This window comes from Geotrypetes seraphini, chromosome 4 (assembly GCF_902459505.1).
Source record: "Geotrypetes seraphini chromosome 4, aGeoSer1.1, whole genome shotgun sequence".
NCBI classification, from domain to species: domain Eukaryota; kingdom Metazoa; phylum Chordata; class Amphibia; order Gymnophiona; family Dermophiidae; genus Geotrypetes; species Geotrypetes seraphini.
In genome coordinates, this window is record NC_047087.1 from 287,011,545 (window position 1) to 287,032,726 (window position 21,182).

The window sequence follows — 21,182 nt, forward strand, 5'->3', positions numbered from 1 at the left end:
CAGTGATTCTTTTAATTTCCAGCTACTGTAAAAGAGCTGAAAAACTGCAGCAAATTACCAGCACAGGTCACAGTGAGTAAGGCTGTTACAGCCTCTGAGGTGAATCAGGGTGTGTGTCTGAAATACAAGTTTTTGAGGGTCCCTGCATGTACCCCTGAGTTCCCCCTCCTAAAAAAATCTCCAAATCACCATTTTGCACTTTGTTTAATATGTTTAAATTGCGATTTTAGGCATGAATTTCATGACAGCAGCCATCTTGGATTTTTAGCAATCTTTTTTCAAAAGTTCCCTGCACTTTCAAAACTTTGGGTTTTTGCCTCAAAACTGGTTGGGATGGAGTCCTTGGGCTCTGCTATCCCAAATACATGCCAGGATTGTGCAAAATGTGTGTCTCTGGAGCATCGTTGCACTACGGGCTTCATGGCATAGACTGGAGAGGCGGGCTCAGCCAGCTTACCATCTCCCATACATGCTAAGGTGACAAAAAGGGTAGCTAGCCCATTGGAGCAGCCATCTCTATTTTGGGGGCCTGAAAACAGTGATTGTTCTGTGCTGCAGCCCAAGAAACGCATTGCAGAGCTATCTCAGGGTAACTCAGTGCTCCCCAGTCAAGATGCCTTCTCTGACTTTTTGAAATTTTTGTGGAAAGCCTTTCATGAGATTTGGGCTTCTCCTGCGCCTCAGTTTTATCCCCAAGTGTCATTGTCTCACAAGACACAAATTCTACCCAATCTGTCGCTACAAATTCTACCCAATCTGTCTCTATCCAGGATGTGGGAGACCTCTGCCTGGAAATACAGATGATGATTCTCATTTTGCTGATCCCTTATTTTTGGGGGATGCTATTCATATGGCAGGGGACCTGGGAACATATGCAGGCTTTTTGGATCATGCTTTGATGTTTGAAACAGGATATCATCCCACAGTTCTGCATTTATTTATTTAAGGATGCAGCCTTGCCGGTTCTTATTTCAGAATCTCTGCATGAGTTGGATTTAGCCACTCAACAGGTTCCTTCTACTTCTTCCTTCCTTATGTGTGGAGTGTGAGTACAGTCTTCAGTGTTTCGTTGGCATCCTGATATTAACCTCTTGATCTCGGAGCAGTGGATCTCTCCAGAAGGAGCTTTCAAAGTAGCGAGAGCCATGTCTAGGCTGTATCCTATGGCACAAGAGGTCAGCAGCCTTTTAGTCATCCTAAAGTGGATTCCCTGGTTGCACAGGTCACTAAGTGCACCTCCCTTCCTAGAGAAGGTGATGTGGTGCTTAAGGACTTACAGGACCACTAAGTGGATGTAGGTCTCAGGAGACATTTTGAGATAGTAGCTTTGGGAGTCAAAGCAGCTTGGCGGCGTTCTTTGTCACACATGCTTATCTGTCCAGACTGTGTGCTTCGGAGAGTGAGGGTGATGTCCCTCCTCCTCTTCAACTTCTTTTATCTGGTGTGGATTATGTAGCTGACTCCCTGTATGACATTATAAAGGTCCTGGGGAAGCTGTCAGCTTATTCTGTTTCTACGCGCAGAATGCTCTGGATCAGACAATGGGCAGGGGACTCTACATCTGAAGCTACTCTTGCCAGACTCCATTTTAAGGGGCAACTGTTATTTGACAAAGGCGTAGATGATTTCATGAATTCTGTGGTGGACCGGCAAGTCCCTGCTTGATAGTACACCCAGAGCCTCTACAGCAGGGGTGCCCACACTTTTTTTGGCTTGCGAGCTATTTTTAAAATGACCAAGTCAAAATGATCTACCAACAATAACATTTTAAAAAACACAAAGCCCACTGTACTCAGAGAAAATGTTAATTATCATTTGTATTCAGGTTTTTTTTCAGAGGTCAAGGCAGATGACGCTAAAATATGCAATGTCACCTCAGTAACAACTATGTAAAAATAGACAAATATACCCCCTCCCCTTTTACTAAACCGCGATAGCGTTTTTTAGCGCAGGGAGCTGTGTTTCAATGCCCCTCACAGCTTCCGATGCTAAAAACCACTATTGCGGTTTAGTAAAAAGGGGCCATAGTGCAAAATATAGACAGCAGATATAAATTCTCAAAACGGACACATTTTGATCACTAATTTGAAAATAAAATCATTTTCCCTACCTTTTTGTCTGGTGATTTCATGAGTCTCTGGTTGCACCCCCTTCTTCTGTAAATCCAATATTTCTTTCTGTCCCCTCCCCTTTTCTTTCTGTCTCTCTTTCTTTCTCTCTCCCCTTGCCTGCCTGTCTTTCTTTCTCTCTCTCTCCCCATGCCTGTCTGTCATTCTTTCTCTCTCCCCCTCCCTGCCTGTCTTTCTTTCTCTCTCCCTCTGCCCCCCCAGCCATTGCGCCAATTTCCACATCCCCAATTCTTTCTCTCTCCCTGCGGCTGCCCCCCCTCCCCAGCCACCACGCTGATTTCTCCCAGCTTCCCCGAGCCAGGCCAGGCGCGTACAAATACCAGGCCCACAAGCCTTCACCTCTGACATCAATTCAGACGTCAGAGAGGAAGTTCAGGCTAGCCAGGCAGCGATTGGCTGGCCCAGAAATTCTCCGACGTCAGAATTGACGTCAGAGGTGAAGTCTTGTGGGTCCAGCACTTGTACACGCCTGGCCTGGCTCAGGGAGGCAGGAAGAACAAGATCGCAAAGGCAACACAATCGACTCACATTGCCTTGGCGATCGACCATTTGGGCACCCTGCTCTAGAGGTTCAGTCAGGGCACTCTAATTTTCATGGCTTCAGGCGATCTCGCCAGTATTCCAGTGCCACGTCACAAAGGTTCTCACAGGGCTACAGACAGAGGTTTTCCAGTCCACGGCACAACCAGGCCTCTGCTTTCTGAGCTGCTCCATCTGCCAAGAAGTTGCAAAGACGCCAGACTGAGGGAGGACCCTCTGAATATCAGAGGCTGGCTCTCCGAGTTTCTGCAGTTCTGGAGTCAGATTTTGTTTGACCACTGGGTTCTGGATTTCATTCAATCTGGCTACAAGTTGAAATTTGCCCGGCCTCTTATGGATTGGTTTGTGAACTCTCCTGTAGGTCACCCAGAAAAGGTTCAATTCACTATGGGAAGGTTGCTGGATATTCTGGCTATAGAGCCGGTGCCGCCTGAACACTCGGGGTCAGGCAGATACTCCATATACTTTATCATGCCAAAAAAGAAAAGCTCTGATGATTGGAGACCCATCCTGGACCTTACTCATGTCAATGCAGTACTCCAAGTTCCACGCTTTCGCATGGAGGCAGTTCACTTTGTCATAGCAGCGGTAACCCTAGGAGAGTTTCTAGCCCCTCTGGATCTGACAGAGGCCTACTTGCATATTCCTATGCAAGTTGCTCAGATTTCATGTTCTAGAAAATCATTATCAGTTTTCAGCTCTGCCCTTTGGTGGCAATGGCTCTTTAAACTTTCACCAAAGTGATGGTTGTGGCGGCAGCTCACCTGTGCAAGATGGGACTGCAGTTGCATCCCTACCTGGATGACTGGTTAATCAGAGCCCACTCATTGTCTGAGGGTCAGAGCACGGTGGATCAGGTTATCAGAGTCCTGGAGGATCTGGGCTGGATTGTGAATTACTGAAATGAAATTTGACAGCGATTTAATCCCTGAAATATCTGGGAGTCTTGTTTGACACAGTGGCCAGATGTGTCTTTCTACCAGAGGCACACAAACTGAAACTGTGCTCCCAGACTTCTGGCTTTTGGCCAAGTCTGTTTCATCGGCATGGGACTATCTTCAAGTCCTGAGGTCCATGGCGGCTACAATAGATGTAATACCTTGGGCAAGAGCCCACATGGGTCCTCTCCAGGCTGCATTGCTTTCATGCTTGTCTTCTCAGACAGACACCTTACAGAAGTCTCTGCCTTGGATATTGGAGGCTCATGTCGTTCCCTTTCCAAGGGCGTGCCTCTGTGGATCACTTCCTGGGTAGTTGTCACGACAGATGCCAGTCTCCTAGACTGGGGAGCCCATTGCGATTAACGTCCACTTCAGGGCCTTTGGACACCCTCTCAGAAATGGTGGTCGTTCAACAGGCTTGAACTAAGTGCCATCCGGTTGGTTCTGAAGAAATTGCAGAAGACTGTCTAAAGTCAAGCTGTCAGAATCTTCTCCGACAAATCAACTGCAGTGGCGTATGTCAGTTGGCAGGGAGGCACCAAGAGTGCATCTTTGTGTCTGGAAGCCTACATGCTCTTTCACTGGGTGGAGCAACATCTTCAGGTGCTGACGGCAGCTCATGTCACCGGCGTGAACAATGTTCAGGCTGATTTCCTCAGGCAGACCCTGGATCTAGGCAAATGGATGCTGTTGCAGGGAGTGTTTCCGCCCATTTTCCAGTGTTGGGGTCATCCCCAATTTGACCTCAAGGTGACGGCGAAAAAGAAGAAGGCAGTCTGATTCTTCAGCTGAAAATTCAAACCTAGCAGCGAGGGGCTAGACGTGCTAGTCCAGCCTTGGCTTCAGGACATCCCGTTATATGTCTTTCCTCTCTGGCCCTTGATAGGCTGAGTTGTTCAATGGTTTGCAGATAATCAGGGAAGAGTCATTATGGTGGCCCAAATTGGCCTAATACACCCAAACAGGAAATCCTACCTTATCACCGAAGAGACACAAAGAAGACAAAGAAGACGACCTGTGTTGCTCAATATCTTTATTGTTGTTAAGACTTCTGCGCACTGATGCGTCTTCAAGCAGGCCACAGCCTACAGTTGCAGGTGAGAACATAAAAACATAAGAATTGCCATACTGGGACAAACCAAAGGTCCATCAAGCCCAGTATCCTGTTTCCAACAGTGGCCAACCCAGGTCACAAGTACCTAGCTAGATCCAAAGTAGTAAAACAGATTTTATGCTGCTTATCCTAAGAATAAGCAGTGGATTTCCCCAAGCCATCTCAATAATGGCCTATTGACTTCCTTTTAGGAAATTATCCAAACCTTTTTTAAAACCCCGCTAAGCTAACTGATCTCACCACATTCTCTGGCAACAAATACCAGAGTTTAATTACACGTTGTGTAACAAAATATTTTCTCTGGTTTGTTTTAAATCTACTACTTAGTAGCTTTATCGCATGTCCCCTAGTTCTAGTATTTTTGGAAAGAGTGAACAAATGATTCCACTCCACTCAACTCATTATTTTATAGACCTCTATCATATCACCCCTGAGCCATCTCTTCTCCAAGCTGAAAAGCTCTAGCTACTTTAGCCTCTCCTCATAGAGAAGTCGTCACATCCTTTTTATCATTTTTGTTGCCCTACTCTGTACCTTTTCTAATTCTGCTATATCTTTTTTGCGATACGGCGATCAGAACTGCACACAGTATTCAAGGCGTAGCAATACAAGGGAATTATAACATTTTCATCTTTATTTTCCATTCCTTTCCTGATTATTCCTAACATTCTGTTTGCTTTCTTAGCAGCTGCCGCACATTGAGCTGAGGGTTTAAAAGTATCCTCAACAATGACACTTAGATCCTTTTCCTGGGCAGTGACTCTTAACACAGAACCCAGCATCACATAGTTATAGTTTGGGTTCCTCTTTCCTATGTCATCACTTACTCACATTAAACATCATCTGCCACTTTGATGCCCAGTCTGCCAGTCTCACAAGGTCTTCTTGCAATTTTTCCTAATCCTCTTAACATAAGAACATAAGAACTGCCATCTCCGGATCAGACCTTCGGTCCATCAAGTCCGGCGATCCGCACACGCGGAGGCCCTGCCAGGTGATTTAACAATTTGCGATTTAACAACTTTGTGTCAGCAGCAAATTTAATTATCTCACAAGTTATTTCCATCTCTAGATCATTGATCAGGGTCTGGGTTGCATGGAGGATCCAGATCACTTTGTTCTTACAACATGGCTATTGTATGCAAGGTGTTAGATTGTAAAAGATATTCAGATATGGTCATTGTCACCCTTCTCAAGTCTAAGAAGTCCTCTACAGTTTCTGCCTACGCTAAGGTGTGGTGGACTTTCCAGCATTGGTGCGCCCAAGAATGTATGGCGCCGTTTTCAGCTCCAGTTTCACTGACTCATTTGACTAAGCGTGGCACACCAGTTTCTAAGGCCTTGATCTCTAGATGGATCCATAAGGCCATTTCATCAGTCTACATTGTCTGTGGGAAGCAGTCTCCTGTTTTCCGTGAAGGTGCATTTGACTAGAAGTTTGGCTAGAAGTGTAACTTTGTTGTGGGCAGAAGCTAGGACAGTCTCTCCAGAGGAGATTTGCAGAGCAGCAACTTTGTCCATTCTCCACATATTTGCAAAATTTTACAGGGTGGATGTTGTGGCAAGAGAGGATTCCTGCCTTTAGGTCCTCTGTGTTATGGGTCGAGGCAGTCAATCCGCCCTACATTCCTGGGACAGCTTTGGTATGTCCCACTTGTCAAGAATGATACACCTATTGCACTGGAAAAAGAGACTATGTCCTTACCTTGATAATATTTTTTTCCAGTACCTAGGTGTGTAATTCTGGACTCCTACTCTGTCCTTCCTGTTCCTGCCTACTGTTTCATTCTGTTTGTTTCTCCAAGTGATTTCTTGGATGCCAGTCATCCCTTTGGGCTCTGAAGAATACTGTATAATATGCTTTGGTGTCTACAGGGGTGTACTACTTGAGCTCCTTTGATGCTTCTGTTGGTTGTTACTTGTTGGATCAGTGTTCAAGTGTTATTTTGTTTAAGCAGAACAGTTGGCTTGTTTGGGAACTTTCCCAGTTTTGTCACTACTTCATTGTGTCCATAGAGCTCTTCAATGCTTGGGTACTAACTTCAGTTGGCAGTAGAGCTCCCTGGGAAATAGGAGGGACACAGAAAAAAATCCAGAGTGGATTCCTTCTGCATATGGCTTGCAGCCATGGGGAGATAACCCGCTCATCTAGAATGACACACCTATCTACTGAAAAAGATATGATCAAGGTAAGGACATAATCTCTCTTTAATTTTCTGTCTAAACATAGTCTCTGTTGGTGCATTGAATTAGTATTATATGAAAAGTTTAACCTGAGCCATCTATTTCATGTTGGCTGTTAGTTTGGGTTTGCTTTTTTGGGGGGAGGGAGGGTTCTGTGTTCCAGAAACAGACATCTTAGTGGCTTCAAAATGTTCTGGACAATGTCAGAAAGACACCCATGATTTTTATCTATCCTGCCCTGGGCTTAGTTGTACCATCTGCCAAAAGATGACAGGGATATTTATGCTAATCAAGAGCCTAAGGAGAAGCACTTTGTTTCATCTAAATCTGAGCCAAGTCTATTGGTTTCAATGATGTCAACCCCCAGGGACATGAACCTGGGCCAGATAGTAAGGAGCAATGGCATCAAATAAATGTTAGTTCCCTTTGTCATTAATAGTCACTGTCAAGACAAGGATCATACCTCACTGCCACATAACACAAAATTACCTCAGGTACAAACTTAGATTGTAAGCTCATCGAGCACAAGAATATATCCTGACACTCTTCTCTTTTCCCTACCTCTTTCTCTCTAATTTTCTTGCAGCAGCACATATGGGTTGTCTTGTCTCTATCTTGGACCCCTTGATGTTGGTACCTCAGATTTAGTGTAATCACAAGGTTATGTTTCCTCCCCTTTTTGTCTTGTTTTGATATGTTGATTTTATTTTATTGATTGTAAACTACCTTGCTGCACTGTAGCAATTATGAAATAGGGTATAGCAACAACAGACTATGTATCCTACTGGGATACCTTCCAGATTTCAAAATGAATGTTATGGTCAAACTTTGAGCATCAGGACTACCTTTTTATTTTTTTACAGAATACAACAATACCATATAGAACAAACTTTTTTTTTTTTTTTTTCAATAAACCCCAAACTTCCCCTTCTGCCCATTCCCTTTATGTTTCAAATCAAAAAGAATTCAAATATTTTTTGCAAAGATTTCTATACACAATCCAATCCAGTTTTGCCATAATAAAATCTATTTTAACTAGTTGTGCCATCTAGTGACAGAAAGTGGGTTACAGGACTTCCATTCTGCTGCAATGACAAAATGAGCTGCATAAAATAGAAAATGACACAGGGACAAATTTGTCCCCATCTCCGGGGGATCTTAATATCCCCGTCCCTTTCCTGCGAGTTCTGTCCCATTCCTGCAAGTTCTGCTTTAACCGCACAAGCCTATGGTTTTGAAGTGTTTGAGACTTGTGCAGATGTTGAGAGCTTGCAGGAATGGGGCAGGGACAAAGCTCGTGGGGATGGGACAGGGATAGAGAGATCTCGTGGGGATGGGAAGATTTGTCCCCATTTCATTCTCTAACATAAATACCACATTTTAAAATCTTACATACACTACTACTATTACTTAGCATTTCTAAAGCGCTGCTAGATGCACACAGTACATTAAACATGCAAGAGACAGTTCAAGATCCAGCCCTGAGGGGAAGAGGTTAAAAAGATATAGATCCCTGTGATAAGGTCAGACAGTCCCACTACAAATGAGAGAGTCAAAAGATATCATCATAGAACATACTGAGGTTGTTGGGCCAACAGTGCATGGGCATCCTTGGCATTTCTTGATATGAATCAATAACACTGGAATCTCTAAAAATATAACAAAGATGTATCCAACCTAATGATATTCTGCATAATTCTATAAAGGTTTTGATTTTCAAATGTAGGACAATTGTAACCATTAGTTTAATGGTCTAAATCCTTTAAATAATTAATTGGTGATACTTCTTATTATGAAACAGACATAATGGATCCTATGCTATTCAGTGGTTTCAGGGCACTGAGAGCTTACAAGATGCCAACTAAATCAATCATCTGTAGCCTGGTGAATGATCTAGTCAAATCTGGCTGGGACATCTCCTTCCAAATTCTTCCATCTCAATTATCTTAACTATGGATACAACCAAACTGGGATGCAGAACTCAAGAAGAGGGACTCCACTTAAAGTACCGTATAATTCCTAGAGTTAAGAACAATCTGAAATGTTCTAAAAGTTTTAACAGATTATTTGTCCAACAAAGAATCTTAATCCTGATAGTCAGGTAGCTGTGTTCTACATGAACAAGCAAAGAGGTGCAGGATCATACCTTGTGCTGTGATATTGACTGGGATCATTTCACATAGGATCAGCCTCACTCAGGTACCAGACAGGACAAAACATTTTAATAGACAAGCTGAGTCAGATCTTACTAGACCCCCCCCCCCCCCACACACACACACACACAGTCAAAGTATCAGGTGTTTTGGACTCTTTTTTTAAAAAGGGTTTGCCAAATTCTAAATATATTTGTAATATATAAAAGTAAAACAAAACATAAAGGAAAAAAGATGATACCTTTTTTGGGGACGAACTTAATACATTTTTTGATTAGATTTCGAATGTAACCCATCTTCTTCAGATCAGAAATAAGCAAACGTTGACAAATGTATTTGGAAACCTTGTTTTGTGATATATGTATATTTCATTGATTTTTTTGGGAGGGGAATGGCTTAGAGAAATCCAAGATTAAAGGACTTTGTTTTTTTTCTAGATGAACACAGACTTAACAGTGGCAAGCTCTGCTTAATTATTCTTACTTGTATAGCAGAGGTAAGTCTCTTCCTAATAATGGTTTAAGTAATAAACAACAAAATTAAAACCCCAAAAGTGGGGATGAGTCTTGGGACAACCAACCAGAATATATGGGATGCAATACTCTGAACAGAACTTTTTTTTTAAATTCTTAAATAGATCTTTATTACTACATGTTCAATTAGACCTGACATGGTCAATGTTTTGGCTCGCACAAGTCTGCCTCACATATCAAACAGTATATTTCTATGAAAACCAAATACAGTGGTGCCTCGGTTTACGAGTGCACCAGTTTGCGAGTGTTTTGCAAAACGAGCAAAACATTTGCAAAATTGGCGCCTCGGAAACCGAGCGTGGCTTGATTTACGAGCACCCCCCCCCCCCCCGCGATCCGGCACCCTTCCCCCCGCAATCTGGCACCCTCCCCCCGCGATCCGGCACCCCCCCCCCCGATGCGATCGGGCACCCCCCCGCCACTTCTTGCAGTCATCTGGGCACCGGCATGTCCTGTGCTTGGTGCCGGTGCTCGAAGATCATCCTCCTCTTCTGCTGGGCCTTGAGCATCTACACATGCTCAAGGCCTGCGAGTTTACGTTCTGAACGTGAACTCGCATGCGCAGATGCTCAAGGCCCAGCAGAAGAGGAGGACGATCTTCGGGCACCGGCACCAAGCACAGGACATGCCGGTGCCGGTGCCCAGATGACTGTAAGAAGCGGCGGGGGGGTGCCGGATCGCAGGGGGGCCTTCGGGGGGAGCAATACCGGTTCTCGTGGGGGGGGGGAAATGTATCGAAGCGAGTTTCCATTATTTCCTATGGGGAAACTCGCTTTGATAAATGAGCATTTTGGATTACGAGCATGCTCCTGGAACGGATTATGCTCGTAATCCAAGGTACCACTGTACAAAAAATAAATACATACATAAAAAAAATCAACCATCAAAAAAATAAAGAGCCCCTTTTACAAAGCTGCAATAGCAATCCCCCCGTGGCAAATGTTTATGTTTATTAAAAGCTTGTATACCTCTCTTCGCTTAGACATCAAAGCGGTTTACAAAATGTAGAAAGAGAAAATAACTCCAATTTGAATAGGAGACAATAGACACATTTAGCAGACAAACCAACAGATGTACAAAAGAGACACTAATCTATGCTTCATTCATAATACAAAAACATACCTAGTGCCATGAAACAATGAACCCTAAACTCTGCTACCCTTCCTCCGGAAAGCTTGTCAAAAAAAAGACTTTTAAAAGATTGCAAAGTCAGTTGCAGTGCCCTAAAACAATGATACCTAAACTCTGCTACCCTTCCTCTTGAATAAAAAAAAATCAATTTTTAAAACACTACAAAATCTAAGATAAGAGACTTTGGAGCAGGCCTTCAGTAGAAATGAATTCCACAAATTAGGGACTGAAGGCAAAAAAGCAGAGTGACGGATTGAGGATAGTGTTGCCATATATTTTAAAGGCAGTGAAAGTTGAGATGCGGAAGAGGATCGCAAGGTTCTTGTTGGTTTTATAAGACAATAGAAGTGTCGCTAAGTATCTAGGAAGACCTGTATATAGCGCTTTAAAAAGCCAAAGTCAGAGCTTTATGCATTATGCAAAATTTGATAGGCAACCAATGATGTTCTGTTAAGAGTGGAGATATGTGGTCATAACAGCAAGCATTAGTAAGTAATCGTATAGCTGTGTTTTGGATCATTTGTAATCTTTTTGATACAGAAGAAGGAAGACAAGTGTATATGATCTTGCATTAATCTAACTTACAGGTAACAATGGCATATATAAGTGTTGTGCAACTCAGGTGATCAGTATATGATTGAATAGATTGAATTTGACCCAGCAAAAAGAAACCGGATCTGACTACAGAAGTGATTTGAAAATGAAATGTAAGAGTTGGTCTTCGGTGCATTTTCCATGGGAGAATTGCTACCATGGCTTTGTAAAAGGGGCCCAAAGTAAAATATATAAATAAGTAAATCAATCATCATAAAAATTAAATATATAAATAAATGAATATTTATATTTGGACCATATCAGTTGAACAGTTTGAGACTTTTATATAGTTTGATTTATATTTGGTTCATTTTATTTGTATATGTGTACATAGTTTTGATATTCTGTAGCTCCCTGGATTCATTAATTCAGTGTATATTTATATTTTAAGTATTTCTTGTTTTTCCATTAATCAATTCATTTATTTATATATTTCATTCTTATGATGATTAATTTATTTATTTTCTATATTTTACTGCATTTTTTGATGATTTTTTAATGCATGTATTTCTTTTTTGTATTTATTCTTCAAAGAAATATACTGATTGACCCCTGAGGTAGGCTTGTGCAAGCCAAAACACGGACCGTGTTGGGTCTAATTGAACATATTGCAATAAAGATCTATTTGAAGAGTATTGCATCCCATATATTCTGGTTGGTTGTCCCCAGATTCATCTCCACTTTTTTGGTTTTGCGCTTTGCCTGTGGGAGTTTGTTTCCAGTGTTTGTTGTTTTGTTCCTTTGGAATGGTTGTAAGTTGTATTCGTTTTATGATATTTAGCATAACATGCTGTTGAGGATCTGGAGTTTTTGTTGCAGGAGAGATTTTTGAAGCTCCTAACCTCAGTATCAAACTAAAACCATCTCTCGGGACTCTTATGAAACAGGAAATTAAAGTAAAATACTGCTTCCCTAAATCATGCATACCATAAGAAAATATAAGTAGGTGTGTAATCAGGGGGTAGATTGCAGACTAATTTTTGATCATTGGCACCAATATTTCAGAATGTGTTTTGACTTTTTTTCATTATTTCTTTTGAATTTCTCCATTTGAATTATTTTCATTTTCTTTTTGACTATTTTTCATGGCACTTTCCATCTTTAGAATTATTTCTTATTGCTCCTTATCTCTCTTGTAACCTCTGTCAACTGCATTATAGTGGAGTCTTTGGTATTTTCAACCATCTTTTCCCTGTCTTATCTGTCATGTCTCCTCCCTATCCATCATCTCTGTTTTGAGTCTCTTTCCCTTCAATGTTGTTACTATTTGTGTTTTTTGCTAGGTACTTGTGACCCAGATTAGCCTCTGTAAAGATAGGCTACTGGGCTAGATGTACCATTGGTCTGACCCAGTAAGGCTATTCTTATCTTCTTTCGCGTTTCCCTTTTCTCTCTTCTTTTTCTCTTTGTTTTCTACTTTTTGTCTCCAGTGTTCCCTGTATTCTACCTTGCTACTACAAAGTTTAGTGTTATATACTGCTTTTATGCACCACTGGAGTTTACAAAACAAATATCGTATTTTTCGCTCCATAAGATGCACTTTTTTTCACCCAAAAGTGGGTGGAAATCTCGGTGTGACTTATGGAGCGAAGGTACAATTTTGAACCCCCCCCCCCCCCGGCCGCCGCACTGTTTTAAACACCTACTTGCCCGCCGCAGCCACACCATTTTAAAACACCCTGCAGCCATACCTTTTAAAACACCCAACCACCTACCCACCCGCTGTTGTCATCGCTGCCGCCACCGTAGTTGCACTTTTAAAACAGCTATCCACCCTCTGCTGCCTCCTCCTCCTCCTCCGTTGTCGCTGCCGCAGTCCCTGGTGATTCAGCGTGTATCCCTTCCTTGCTAGCGGCGCACAGGTCAGGAGCGCGGACATCAGCAGCAAGCTTTCCGCGCTCCCTCTTGTGCCCGCACTGTTTTCTAAATGGCTTCGTCAGTTCTCGCAGGACTCGCGAGAACTGACAAAAGCCATTTAGAAAACAGCGCAGGCACAAGCGGAGGGGGGTGGCTGGCTGGTTTAGGACTGGCAGGCTGCCACTATGCGTGTCTTCCATTAGATGTGCCCACCTCTAGACGTGTCCTGTATCCTGTTCCGGCCTACCACTAGACCACCAGAGGGGAGACAGAGTACAGGGCACACCATTTGGTTCAAAAAATTTTTTTCTTGGTTTTTCCTCCTTTACAGGTAGGTGCTTCTTATGGTGGTTTTTCCTCCTTTACAGGTAGGTGCTTCTTATGGTGAGGTGTGTCTTATGGAGCAAAAAATATGGGTATCCTAAAACAAACTCAAGCAGGAGGGCAAGATTAAGATAGGTTAAATGGGAATGTATTGCTCCCTTTTTTCCAAACTTAGTATTGAGGGTATAGAGCAGGGGTGGGCAACTCTGGTCCTCGAGGGCTGAAATCCTGTCGGGTTTTCAGGATTTCCTCAATGAATATGCATTGAAAGCAGTGCATGCAGATAGATCTCATGCATATTCATTGGGGAAATCTGACAACACGACTGGATTCCGGCCTTTGAGGACCGGAGTTGCCCACCCCTGGTATAGAGACACAGAAACATAATGGCAGATAAAAGCCAAATGACCCATTCAGTATGTCCATCCACAGCAGTATGGTTCTAGAGACCTCACCTTTGAAATGATATAACCAGGATGGAGTCAGTTCAGAGGAAGGCTTTTAAAATGATTGGTGTATGGGCATAGTCTTAAAGATCTCAATATGTATACTTTGGAGGAAAGGTGGAGAGGCGAGATGTGATAAAGACGTTTAAATATCTACGTGGCATAAATGTGTATGAGGCGAGTTGGAAGTTCCAAAATGAGAAGGCATAAGATAGGCTCAGGAGTATTCCAAGGAAATACTTTTTTACAGAAAGGATGGTAAATGCCTAGAATAGTCTCTTGGTAGAGATGGAGAAAAAAGACTATGTCTGAATTAAAAAATGCATGGAACAGGCATGTGGGATCTCTTAAAAAGAAGAGGATGCTGTGGATGGACCATTTGGCCTTTATCTACCATCATGTTTCTGTTTCTATCTCCTCCTCTCTCTAAGATATCCCACATGCATGTCCCACACTTTCTTGAATTTGGACACATTCTAGCAGTTATACTTTGCATCTCTTTAAAGTATTAAATATCTTCTTAAAACCTCAAAGCAATTTACAGCAGCTATAAGCCCAATCATGCATAAAGTGTTTAGGAAAGGGTCCTCAAACTTTTTAAACAGGGGGTCAGTTCACAGTCCCTCATTCTGTTGGGGGCTGGACTATAGCTTGAAAAAAAAAAATAAATGAATTCCATTGCACACTGCACATATCTTATTTGTAGTGCAAAAACCCCCCATGAAAGAACAATACAATATTTAAAATGAAGAACAATTTTAATCAACACATCTGTGGGCTCCAGCACGTCATATCATCGCATCCCCCCAGCCAACGCTAATGACACTGGAGCAGCCAAAAACTAACAGATGGTCATGGGGTTCACAACATAGCACTCTAAAACACCAGCAGAAAGAAGTAGATGGTAACACCAGAATAAGTCTTGGAATGCACAGCTATTGGAGCACCAGCAGGAGGCTTGAAATATACTGAGAAAAGCTATTGGAGCACCAGAATGAGGTTTGGAATTCACAAAAAGAGCCAAAACAGCATACTAAAGTTTGAAATGTTCAGTGAAATACTACCAAGCCCCTGCAATAAAGAAGCCCAAATATCCGCTAACTTACTAATGCCAAAGGTTTCCCGCCAGCTGTACCGAACTTTCAAGAAACCCTCCCAGCAGCAGCAGGGCTGTGCACACTAACACACGCACTCAGCAGATGGATCATGCGGTATGGAAGCGCGATGTCAGCATTGTGTGTCTGGCCATCCAGCTCACATGAGGGAGTTACTGGCTGCGCGCAGTGAGCGCTATAGTGAGAAAGCCACAATGGAGCAGGTCAGCAATGGTTAGGAACGTGAACAGTAAACTCTCAAGTGGGGGCCGGGTAAATGACCTTGGAGGGCCATTTCCAGCCCACGGGCCATAGTTTGTCCATATTTGGAGCAAATGTTTATGTCCATATTTTTTAAAATACGTGTATTATCTTTGTAAAATTAAAAATACAATCATAGTTTTCTGGTCTGTCCCAAATTTCACGATATGCCTTCCTTAAAACTATATATGCTATAGCGTTTACACCTTAAGTAGTGTTATTAGGGCATGTAAATGACACTATTTACATGTATAGAGAGAGGAAGAGATAATGGTTACTGTAGATGGGCAGACTGGCTGGACCATTTGACCTTTATCTGCCATCATGTTTCTATGTATAAAAGCCATGCAAGCCTTTTAAAATGATGTTCTAGAGCTAGTGCAGCATTGCCACATCCTTTTTTAAAAAAAATTATTATTTTTATTGATTTTATATAATAACTTATACAAAGTGCAAGAAAATATCATAATAAAATCAAACAAACAGCACTTTCATACTACATCAAATTCTTAAAATAACCCAAACTTCCTCCCACCCATTCCCCTCACCCCTCCTGGATGTGTATAAAGAATATGAATAATACAATAAATAATCTGAACAAAATAAAAGAAACCATCATATACCGCCATGGTCTTTAACAAACATATCCAATGGGCTCCTGATGTCATTAAATGCCCGGAACTGACAGCCAAACTAGTTTGGAGTTAAGCACCTATCAATCTCGTGGCCGGGCCCGTCCCCGAGTAGGTGGGAAACCCGGGCTCGGATCACAGGTAAGATTTTTAGGAGCGCCTTTTATATGGTTGGTCAAAGGAAAACCCGGAAACTGGACTTTTCGCAATACTTCATCGGGTTTATTAACGTGCAAAACAAAACATCACTGAATGCACACTTGTCTCAGGGCAAAGTCATTGAGTTCACCGTATATTATACAAGTCCAGGGCATGCTCAATGTGCTTCCGCCTGGGACTGTCAATCTTCCTCAATACATTGGAATTAGAGAATGACATGGGGAAAAAATCTGTCCCCGTCACCGCCCTGTCCCCGGCCCACCATCCTCTGCACCGCCTTGTCACCGCCATTCCCTTCACCGCCCCGTCACCATCACCGCCATCCCTTTCACCGCCCCGTCACCACCACTGCCATCCCATTCACCGCCCCGTCACCACCACTGCCATCCCATTCACCGCCCCGTCACCGTCCCCGCAGCATCCATATAAGCCTTAGTACTGTAATATTTAGCTTATTCCTTTCTTATAAATCAAATTTCCTGCTGCTGAACTAGATAAAGAGATGTTCAGCTGGCAGGGCTTTGTTTATAAATTTTTATCAACACAACTAATATACTACTTTATCCTAAAGCAAAAAAATAAATAAATAAATAGAATTTTTTTTCTACCTTTGTTGTCTGGTTTCTGCTTTCCACATCTTCTCATTCAATTCCTTCCATCCACTTCTCACTGTGTCTTCCATTTGCTGTTACTGTGCCTCTCCCTTCACCACCCCCCCTCCAATTGGTCTAGCACCCATCTTCTTCCCTCCGCTCCCCCATAGTCTGGCATCTGTCTTCTTCCCACTCTGTCTTCCACATTTCCCTTCAGGGTCTGTTCCTCTCTACCCTCTTTCAATGTCTGTTCTATTCCTTTCTACCACCACCCTTCCCTCCCTCCTTTACCATCTGTTCCTTTCTACCACCCTTCAGCTCCTCTCGCGTGGCCTATCTATCTACCTCCCTCTCTCTTATTTTCGTGGCATGTTACAATGTAATTTGTGCAAGCCGCTGGAGCCTGCGAGCTCTGTCCCTGTCCCATGCCCACAAACCATCTCGCTTCTGTGTTCCTATTTTCCCCATTTCTAATATCTCTCCTATGTATCTGCCATTGCCCTCCCCCTGTGTCCATATACCATCCCCATGACATGTCCCCTTTATGTCTCTGTCCCTATGCCCCATGCACATAATTTCCCCTCTTTCTGTTACCTTCCTCTGACCAGATTTCCCCTATTTTCCTCTTCCATACCAGCGTGTCTTCTTTTCAACCCCATCTAGCTTCTTTCCTTCTTTCTCCCCTCCCCCCTGCTTCCAGCATCTGGCTCACCTGCCTGTCTTCCCCTTTCTTTCCTGCTGTGGGTTTCTTTCTTTCCCTCTTCATCCCCCTTGGCCCAGAATTTTTTTCCTTTCATTCCCTCCTTCCTAGTGTGAGCTGGGAACAAATGCGATCGCAGAGTCTAGCAGCCCCCACCTACTCGATCGCAGCGTTTAGCCAGCTCCCTCCCTCCAACTCACCTTACATTCTGAGTTTGCCAGCTTCCTTTTTCCCTGAGCCGTACGTGTTTAAAAAGACGCTCAAGCGCGGCTGCGCAATGCGCGAGTCAATCAAGCTTCTCCTCTCCTGCAACTTCCTGTTTCTGGTTGCGTCAGAGGAGAAGCTTGATGGACTGCGCAGCCGTGCATGCACGGCTTTTTGAACGCGTGCGGCTCAGGAAAAAGGAAGCCGGCAAACTCAGAATTTAAGGTGAGGTGGAGGGAGGGAGCTGGCTAAACGCTACGGGCGGGCGGTGGCTGCGGGGACCGCGCGATCCTTAATGCCTCACTGCGGAGACAAAACCATTCACCGCTCCATGGGCGGTGAATGGCCTTGTCCCCGTCCCCGCAGCGACTGTTATTTTTCATTCCCCGTTTTGGCGGGTTACCCGCGGCTAAACGCGGCTAGCCGCGGGTAACCGCCACCGTGTCATTCTCTAATTGCAATCATAAAACAAAAATCAGAAAAATGCTTCTGCAGTTTCTTCACTGCCTCCGTAGTGTTCACTCTCAGGACTAAGGCTTCTCCCAACCAGAGCTGGATTGCTAATTCACAGCTGAGCACAGTAGGTGCCAGCAAGCTTTCCACTATACTTTCAAAAAACAAACAAACACGTTTTTGGCTTTTATTATTTTTCCTCTCTCTCTCCTAGTCCCTCCCTTTGAAGGATGTTCACAACCTGAACCCAGGTTGTGCGGGCAAACCTCCCTTATGCTGAAGGTCTTCTAGCCCACCCGAACATGCCCCTAACATCCTGAACTTTATTTCAAAGGACTACTGGGAGAAATGAGGTTCTAGGAAATACTTTTCTCTTTCTTAATTGGACACGGCTGCCATGCCTTTTGCAGGGAGCTTTCCTCCTGCTCAGGTCTCAATGTCCATGTCTTCTCCCCACATACATTCTTCAGTGTCTCCCTCACTGAGCATTTCCCAGGCTGGTTCCGGGGAACTAGGGCTCTCCACGAAGTCCTCCACTTCTGTCTGTTCCTCCCATCCCCCTCTTTGAATACCTGCCAGCCTTCTCAAATCATTTTCCCCTTCAGGAACACCCTCTAGCTCCTCACCCCAAAACATGCTAGGAAAGTTATGGTGCTTCCCTGGAGGTAATCTCTCTCCCCTGGTGGGCTGGTGTCCTGAAAGCTTTCTTGGCTGGCTCATGGAAGAAGGGAGATTGCAGCTTTCCTGGTTTGCGGCTGGGCTCCTACTATCAGGAACAGGTGAGCCTCTTCCTCCTCCCTGATTACCGTATTTTCACATAGATAACGCGCACCCGTGTAAAACGCACACACGGGTATAGTGCGCAAAAAACACATATTTATGTACATAAATTTTTATATACCGCGCACACCTGTATACCGCGCATGCTGCCCGACTCTCCTTTCGCCCGCCCCGACTCTCCTCTGGAGACCCCGACTCTCCTCTGGAGACCCCGACTCTGTTTTCGCCCGCCCCGACTCTCCTTTCCTCCTTGAAGTCCTGTCCCTACCCTGAAAGCCTGATGCCCCCCCCCCCGATGTCCGATTCACCCCCCCGCAGGACCGCTCGCACCCCCACCCCGAAGGACCGCTCGCACGCACCCGCACCCCCACCCTGAAGGACCGCTCGCACCCCCACCCCGAAGGAGCGCTCGCATTCCCACCCCGAAGGACCGCTCGCACCCCCACCCGAAGAACCGCTTGCACCCCCACAGCCTCTCCCCCCTCCCCCATGGAGAAGCTGTCTACCTTGTTTCCGGATGCCAGCGAGCCCAGCTGTTTTCTCTGCCGGCGGTCCCGCCCCTTCTCTGAGCCCTGCTGCGCTGCTTTTTCTTCCGGCGGTCCCACCCTTTCTCTGACATCAGAGAAAGGGCGGGACCGCCTGAAGAGGAAGCAGCGCAGCACAGGGCTCTGAGAAGGGGCAGGACCACCGGCAGAGGAAGCAGCTGGGCTGGCATCCGGAAACAAGGTAGACAGCTTCTCCATGGGGGAAGGGGGAGGCTGTGGGGGTGCGAGCGGTCCTTCGGGTGGGGGTGCGAGCGGTCCTTCGGGGTGGGAGTGCGAGCGCTTCTTCTGGGTGATGAATCGGGCCTCGGGGGGGGGGGGAAACTATGTAAAAAAATTTTGTACAACGCGCTCACGCGTATAACGCGCAAGGGTATGCGCGGTTTGTAAAAACCACGTATAACGCGCGCGTTATATGCGAGAAAATACGGTACTCTGCCTTCTGCCTATTTGAGGTTTGCATGGTTGCAGGGCTCGATGACCAGCTCCACCCCCTTCTACCTGGATTTCTCTAACCTGGGGAAAGGAGTAATAGGGACTGGCTTGTGGTTTCAGTGCCCTCCCTTCCAGAATCCTGGGCTGACTCCACCCCTGCTTTCCCCCCAGGTTCTTTGGTTGTGCTACCCTGCTGCTTTTATCAGGAGAAATAGGCTTTAGTTTAGAGCTGGCAGCCTTAAGGGCTGTATTTCTGATGGGTCCCACCGTCTTTTCCCCTGGGACAGGAGCTTCCCTGTCACAATCTCTATTGCAGAACTCATTGTAGACATTTCTGTCATTGATTTCTGGAGTAGTGAATATGAGAAAATATTCAGTCATATCTTTGCTGCCTGAGTTCTCATGGCCCATTGGTGTACCGGGTAGGAGCAAGCTTTTTGTGCTCCTTCCTAGCCCTGAGCTGCTCCCTGAATGGTTGCCACCAGTTCTCATGGGACTCGCGAGAACTGGCAGCAACCATTCAGGGAGTGGTTCAGGGCCGAGTAGAAGTGCAAAAAACTCGCTCCTGCCTGGGACACCCCTGGGATGCAAGAACTCAAGCAGCCGTTTATGGAGGGAGGGGCTCAACATGGGGCAGGAGGGATTCAAAAAGCCAAAAAAGGTACGCGGAGGGAGGCGGGAGGGAGGTAAAAAAATTGTTACAGTCGGCCGGGACAGGAGATGGAAGGGATCCCTCCTGTCCTGGTCTACTAGGTCAACAGGTCCGGGAGTGGGGCAGGTGGGCGCTGACCTGAATATAAGACAAGACCCCCATTTTTGGGTAAGTAAAATTGATGAATGATTATTTTAATGTAAGAATATTTATAAGTGGTGCAGCAAAGAGTAATTCTTGCAAGAAAGTGAAATATCTACTAGCATTAGCACCTGGAAAAGAGAGAAAGCTGTTTCTTTATATATTTTATTAACATAAGTTGCACCACTTAGCACCATACCAAACGTAAAAAAAAGAAAGAGTGTTAAATGAGTGGTTCAATTCAGAACTACTAGTTTGCAAACAGGAACTAAGAAAACTGGAGAGAATCTGGGAAAAAAAACCAAACAAAGAAAAAGACAACACAAACTGGAAACAATGAAAAAATACAAAATTCTGATCAAAGAAAAACGCTCAAAACACTACGCATAGAAAATAGGTACATCAAAAATAAATAGTAAAGAGCTGCTTAAACTGGTAAAAATGATAACAGATACTACTTGAGTTCTGAAAAAGGATGAATTCATTCCATCTGCCCAAACCCTAACCAACTTCTTTAAAAATAAAATTACTGACCTTAGAGCAACTATACCTTCACCCATAACCAACACAGAATTCCATTTTGGACCCCA

At 44.3% G+C, this 21,182-nt stretch overlaps 1 protein-coding gene across 5 annotated transcripts in view; it reads left to right on the forward strand.

Moving 5' to 3' along the window:
* ARMH3 (armadillo like helical domain containing 3) overlaps window positions 1-21,182 on the forward strand; it is a 284,642-nt gene that overhangs the window by 137,775 nt on the left and 125,685 nt on the right. For all 5 annotated transcript variants that reach the window (XM_033941140.1, XM_033941139.1, XM_033941138.1 and 2 more), the window contains one exon: window positions 9,499-9,557. In XM_033941140.1, the coding sequence (XP_033797031.1) occupies window positions 9,499-9,557 (59 nt within the window). The remainder of the gene's footprint in view (window positions 1-9,498; window positions 9,558-21,182) is intronic.